This window comes from Acanthisitta chloris, unplaced genomic scaffold (assembly GCF_000695815.1).
Source record: "Acanthisitta chloris isolate BGI_N310 unplaced genomic scaffold, ASM69581v1 scaffold13944, whole genome shotgun sequence".
Classification (NCBI taxonomy): Eukaryota; Metazoa; Chordata; class Aves; order Passeriformes; family Acanthisittidae; genus Acanthisitta; species Acanthisitta chloris.
The window spans coordinates 23,554-30,395 of NW_008671079.1; the positions used below are offsets into that span (position 1 = coordinate 23,554).

General features: G+C 43.0%; 1 protein-coding gene across 1 annotated transcript in view; it reads right to left on the bottom strand.

Annotated features, from left to right (window-relative positions):
• The window catches only part of UTP20 (UTP20, small subunit (SSU) processome component, homolog (yeast)), a gene marked incomplete at its 5' end in the record, with an annotated part of 62,537 nt that overhangs the window by 17,435 nt on the left and 38,260 nt on the right, over window positions 1-6,842 (bottom strand). The window contains 9 exons of the mRNA XM_009073960.1: window positions 433-569; window positions 1,052-1,341; window positions 2,206-2,285; window positions 2,793-2,932; window positions 4,198-4,335; window positions 5,122-5,262; window positions 5,660-5,815; window positions 6,338-6,490; window positions 6,581-6,631. Coding sequence (XP_009072208.1) covers window positions 433-569; window positions 1,052-1,341; window positions 2,206-2,285; window positions 2,793-2,932; window positions 4,198-4,335; window positions 5,122-5,262; window positions 5,660-5,815; window positions 6,338-6,490; window positions 6,581-6,631 — 1,286 coding nt within the window. The remainder of the gene's footprint in view (window positions 1-432; window positions 570-1,051; window positions 1,342-2,205; window positions 2,286-2,792; window positions 2,933-4,197; window positions 4,336-5,121; window positions 5,263-5,659; window positions 5,816-6,337; window positions 6,491-6,580; window positions 6,632-6,842) is intronic.

The window sequence follows — 6,842 nt, forward strand, 5'->3', positions numbered from 1 at the left end:
TCAGTTCACCTCCAAACAGAGCAGAACTAATTACACTGCTAGTTAAGGAGGCTGCTCTATTCAAAGCTGCCTCACAGAAAGGCTTTACAGGCACACATACCTGTTGTCCTTCAGCATGTTTTACTCACTGTCCTTACCTTCTGTACATTATTCTTTCCCCAGCTCTACCAACACTACCTCTGCACCTTGATTCACAGCTCTGCTCTTATGTAAGGATTTACCAAGTTCCTTTCAAACTTAGCTTTACAGAAGTCAAATGCTGACAGAGGGAAATGTCACTAGGCAAAGGAGTTTCCAAAAAAAGGTATTTAAGGACTTTTAGGATGTTCCCCTTGGATTTAGCCTTGTATGTAACCACAACTTGAGAAACGTGCCTGCACTCATTCCTAGCACAATGAACAGCATTTAAGGAGCCCCACTGGGATTTACCTTGGCAGGTTGGTTTCCATCACTTCTTTGGGAAGACTCTGCATCATCCTGACCATTGCAAAAGCCAATGGAATACGAACTACCTCGTCATCATTCACAACATTGGATTTCACAAGCTTGTGTTCCTCATCCCTTTTAACCTTTTTAAGATAACAAAACACAATGCACTTTTAATATACGTAAACAAATCCTGCTTTTTCCAACAAAGCCCAGAAGAGGCCAATAAGGCAAGCTGCTATCCTCTGCTGACTACAGGACAAACCCAGACAGCTAAAGGACAGGTGAGATGAATCCCTGTGTTTTCAATACAGAAGCTAGGCTGGGTGCTAGCAGGTGGCTGAGAACTCTTAAACAGGCTGCGTAAAGTGAATCATTTCACTTGTTTGTTCAGTTCTCAGCAGGGAAGCAAAGACACCACACCCCTACTGACCAGACGGTCTGTCAGTAAACTCCATTACACAACAAAAGGCATGAAGTCTTTTTTGTGCTCTCAGGTGGTCTCTCTCCGGTTCCATGTTTTTTTTTTTTTTTTTTTGTTGCATTTCCACTGGCTCTGAAGCAGTACCCCAACCTTGATAACAGCAGCACAGGCCTGCAAAACACCTTTCCAATTTAAACTCACCTTTGCAACAATGCACCTGTGCAATTTAGGCAAGATGTTGACTGTAACTGTGTCTTGAATGTGTTTGATCAGACACTCCATCTCCTCTTTATTTCGGGGTAAGAAACAAACAGGTTTGGTCACTTGCTCAACATTTTCAGATGTCTCAGCTGATTGCTCAGGTTCTGCTGGCTTTTCAGAGAGATTCTTCCCATTCTTTTCCTCAACTGCCTCCTCTTCCCCTTCACTCTGCTCCAGCTCCATGGCTTCTTCAGCCTCCACCACTGGCTCAAGGTCCATGGCAGCAGCTTCTGCAAAGTAATTGCCAAAAGCACAGGTAAATACAGGAGATCACAAAAATTGAGCCCATAATCAAGACTCTTGTGGTGGCTCTGTTGTAGACAAAGCTCCTACCTACCATCAGCAACAGCAAACCATCAATAAATATCAGAGTATTTTACTGGGTAAAGAAGTCTTGGCATGCTGCTTTCTGACAACCACCCCTCAGGGCCAGGCTTAAAGCAAAGGCTACATTACACTGTGTGTGGACTCTGTAGTCAGCTTAGAAAAGGTCAGTGTGCTTGAACCTTAGAGAACTGTCATTCACTTACATTTGAGAATTTCACAAGGCAAGAGGTACTGACAAGCAAAGCTGTCAGATATCCTCCTCCTTACTCAGATCATCCCATAGGTCCCATGATAGGTAACCACAATGGTGAAGAAGCCAAAAATACCACTTCTTCCCATGAAATGGTGGTGGAGGCAAGGTGAGGACATGCAGCACCCTTCTCAGGCTACAGATAACCATGAGAGCAGCTGATATCAAGGACTAAAAAAAATAAATGTGTCAGCAGCCACATGGGTGGGTGCAGACCTTGGAGAGCCACACAGGTTTGCATAAACATAGCCTGGGCTGTTTTGCCTTATGGAGGGCTGGGATGGAGAGGTAATGTAAAGATAACCATCTTGTAATGTAAAGATAACCACCTCTTGTCACTTTGTCAACATACAGGAGGACAGTCTGCATCGCTCCTGAGGAGAACAAGTCAAAATTACCTTCCAAAATGCACATTTAAAAAAGCTGGGAGTAGCTGACCTCAAGAGTAAAACACAAAACTCTGATTAGCTGCACTTTGAGCAGTTAGAAGTAGTGTTTCTACTAGCAGAGAGCTCACCTTGGTTGTCAGTGGCCACAAGCTGCTTTTCAAGTGTTTCATGGTCAAAGTGAAAGGCTTCCAGCACGGTCTCTAACAAGCTGCAGAAGGAAAACATGAAGAAAGATCAGCCCTCTGCACAAAAAGAAGACACACACAAACACAACAGAAAAATCCTGTAAAAGCCTCTTGGGAAACTTCAGATTGAGTGACACTGTACCATAAGGAGGCCTAGAAAAAACAATGCGGAAAATAAAAGTTGGTTACTTCTCAGCTAGATGCATCCTGTGACCTAGCTCACTGTGAAACCTCACAGAGAGTGGTACTGGAGCAACAGAGGTGCTCCAGGAGTGGGGACAGCCTGACAGAAGGAGAAGCTGCTAATACTGGCATGCACTCAGTGAGACATGGTATGAGAAAGTAATGACCTCTTAATCCTTCCCAGCTGCAGGCTGCAAGGCCATGCCCACTTTCACTAGCATAAGGCCACCTCAGCCTTCTCTCATACCAGGGAAGAGGCTAAAATCCATGTGACGCTCCTCAAAACACTGAATTTTGCCTTAGCAGTCTTTAGAGAAACCTAGAGAAGCATTGCTAACAGTACCTACCTGACTCCCAGCTTTGGACCAATCTGTCCTGTTTGCAGGACATGGATGAAATGCTTTAGGTGGTACAAATATGCTGACCACGAAAGATGTCGGCAGACAGCTCCAACAACTTCAACCGAGGCTGTTACCATATTTTCATGCTGCACAGAAGACAGAAATTCAGTTGCTGTTAGCATTTATGATGAACATGTGTCCAAAGCAACCTTTACTCAAAGCAACAAGAGCCTGAAGTAATGTCTGTCTTGTGGAGATGCTTGGGATTCAGCATTTTTAGATCTCCTCCCAAGCACCAAGTGAAAAAAAATAAATCCAGCTCACCAAGCAGATCTCCAGACCCACTTCTTCCAAATATTTCTACACACATTTAACTTGTATCACATAACTAAATCTGTAGGTTCATTTGTGCAAAGAACTAAGAACCAGTCAGGGTATCCAACCACAGACACAGGGCATACTGCTGGGCTATGCCAAACCACTGTAAATACGCATTGTTAACCCATTTCAGATGTGAAATAAAACATATTTGTTTCTTCACCAAAGTTTCAACCAATGTATTTTACTGCCCAGTGGTCAAAGAGCGACTCAGTCACCCTACTGATGGGCACAGTCTGTATGGCTGCAGGAGCTGAGTCCTGTGCCTAAGCACTAACTGTTTCAGCTTCAGAAGGATATTTCTGACAGTAAGCAAATTAGACATTTACTTGGTCTGACATAAGCAGCTCTGCTGTTCTCCTGATAGTGTTCAGGGAGCTACAAAGTGTGAAACCTTGCCTTCCAAAGCCACAAGTAGAAAGTCTATCCACACTGACATTACAAGTAATTTCACTGGATATACTTTCAATAAAATGTATGGAAAGTGACTAACAAAATGTCACCCTTCAAACTTTAATACAAGGCTGCTACTTGTTTCAGATGTTTGGAGTCAATTCCTGCAGTTCCCCTGTAACTCCAGAGAGAACAGTATTTATTCCCATCTCAGTTACTAGGCACAGCCTAGATTCCCCACCACACACACTCTGCTGCCAAGCAGTAACTAATCTCACAACGGAACAGAAAGAGACCAGTTTGGAGGCAGAGGGGAAAAAATTAACAACGTGATTACGTAAAATGCAGACAAATATAACCTCAGGTAAAAAACCGCAACAAACCAAAAAACCCTCACCTCCAAACAATCAAGAAATCAATCTTCAAGAAACAGGACAGGTGTAACAGATACAGGATCAGTCCCCGATCACATCTGCACTTTCCAAACCCTCTTTCTGCCACCAAAAGCAGCACAGTGCTTTTGTCTGAAAGAGGAACATTCACTCACCCCACAAACCTATCAGCCTTCTAAAGTTGTTAGTCCTTTAAGGCAAGAAAGGTGAAAAGATTCAAATGGATGCATTCAGTTGAAAGCGCCTACCTTAAGCATTTTTTCACTAAAAATGGCAGTTGTGGCATAAGGCATGATGTAGTTCTGCAGGGATTTAGAAGACAGCGCAAGCTTTTCTTCAGTGAGCTGCTTGGCCAGTTTCCTCAGAGCTCGTGCCCTCCTGTGGATCTGAGCCAAACATGAGAGAGACAGTGAATGAGATGGTGCGAGTCACAGCTAGCACAAGAGAGGATGTACACTCAGCAGTTCTGAAAATGCCTCAGTTTTAAGTAATGACAAACATATTATGGTTGTTTCCAAGGATGAGCATGTCCATTTCCTTCAGTCTCTGGGCTTTCATAAGCCAACACATTTTCCAACTCAATGGGGTATTTCCTTGTGAATTCACAATCATAAGACTGTGTTATCTTCAGGTATCAGACAAGGGAGGTGACTGATACAAGATGCAAAGGCCTGAGATAATGACAAGGAAAAAACTTAAGACACTGCATATAACTACAGATGCAGCAAAGAATCTCTCAGATTACATGTCTCAAAGCAGGGGAAACGCGTATTTCATACCGCAACAAAAATGGGAGACCAGGCTTTGTGCAACATTTATATTACAAAGGTCTGTGAATGAAGAGGCTGCAGAGTCTCCAGACTGAGAGTAGCTGGCAACAGGACAGAAAAAAACAAGATTACCTGTTCCCTGCCTATGTCAGAGGGATCCTCAGGACACTGTTGCTGACCGTGGGCTATCATAAACCCAAGAAATTTCTAGATAGCAGCTTTGATACCCAATCACTGGTGATGATGCCCACATCCTTTTTTTTTTTTTTAACAGCACCTAATCACACAGGTTCAATTTCCCTGTAGACAACACACAGATGCTTTGGAAAACATACCCCCACAGTAAGATGCTTTTGCTTGGCAGGGGGAGAGAGGCACTAAGGAATGTCTGCTGCCTTTTACCTGCATGTGTTTCATGTTCTCAAAGAAGTCCATGTCAGGATCATGGCGGTTGGTCAACTGGACCAAATCCCGGAATTCGGGATTTGCTGGGAACGTCTGAATGAGGCAGGAAAGCAGTGATGTGTAGTCATGCTGGATGCTCTGCAAACAGCAAGCAGTGAACATTCAGTGCCACCTGGAGAGGTTGCTGTACACTCCTCAGAACAACAGTGCCATCATTTACAAGTGTTTCAGGCCAACATGTCCTATCCATTGGTAACAGCAAATACACCTACATTATGGACTGCATAGAAATTAGTCTCTCCTCCAAAGAATGAGCTACAACTAAGAGAAGCTGAAAAATGCCAAAGAAACACAAGAGACCTAAGTTCTGTAGTTTTAAGATTTTTTGAAAGGTATCAAGTGAAGGGTAAGTTTATAGTGGTTACCTGCACTTCCTATCCCAGCAGGGCACTTTGAGAACTCACCCAAAAAATGTCTCATTACCCTTGTGTCCTGAAGATAGCTGGAGACGTGTGATCAGACAGCATTGCCTTACCTCAGTCTTGCTCTTCAGACCCCTTCTCACAGACTCCAAGAGAGTGTGCTGGATTAGCTCCTTGTACTCATCTTCTGTGTGGTCAATTTCTGCCAGTCGGTGGATGAAACTGGTCAAGCAAAGGCTTGCATTGTCACTAAGAGCCATATCCCCTAGCTGAGTGAAGAAGAAATGATATCACATGAGTCTGGATATGACACTTCTTTCTCCGCAAAAGCCTGGATTGAACAGTAGCACTGAACAAAGCATAACAAGGCCTGTAGAAGCCCAGAAACTTGAGAAATTTCCTACAGGAAATTCTAGTCCTGAATTAATACCCACCCCTCTTTCATCAAGAAAAATCATTTTGGATTTACCATCAGGCTCACACAACCAGAATGTGCTGCAACAAATAGAAAATCAGCCTTTCAAGACTGTACTATGCCTTTTATATAGTACAAACTGACCAAAGAGTGTCAGGGCTCACTGACAGAAAGGCGTGCTGCACTGCATTTGCCCTTCTGGACACACAGATGAAAAGGTAAACACACAAAACTTAAAAACAAGTGTTTGTGAGAAGACCTAGATATGCTTTCTGAATGTTCCATGGTGCCAAAAAACAGTTAATGGAAATAGTTTGGGAGTTAGATTCATCAAAGACACAAGGTGCACACAGCAAGAGAAGGAATATTCACCAACCTGGATGGTATAGAAGCAGTTGTGCATCACGGGGATCAGGAAGTCAATATCCACTGTTTGCATTTCCTTGATGTGGGCTGTGATTGACTGAAATGCTGACAGACGTACATCGAAGTCGATATCCTCCAGATGCCTCTGATCAAAGGCATTCAGCTACAGGAGAGCAACAACTCGGTCATGAAAAATGACAAAAATGTGACAATACACTGCTGGGGGAAAAAGTGAGCAAGAAAAAGTGCATACCTTAACAACATCAGTAATATACTTCAACTTGCTGTCCAAATCAGATAAAGTCTAAAAAGAAACATAAAAAAAAAGGTGTGTTATAGTTAAAATTTTGACAGCTCAAGACTTGACCACTTGAGACAAAGAAGAAATAAAGCAACAGCATTAATATTTCTACTGCTTGAACCTTCTAAAAGCCTTTCTTCTGTAGGCTGGAGGATATGTTTTAGGTTCATAAGTTTCTAAATATCTACACTGAGTGTTTCCTGGCTTCTCCTGC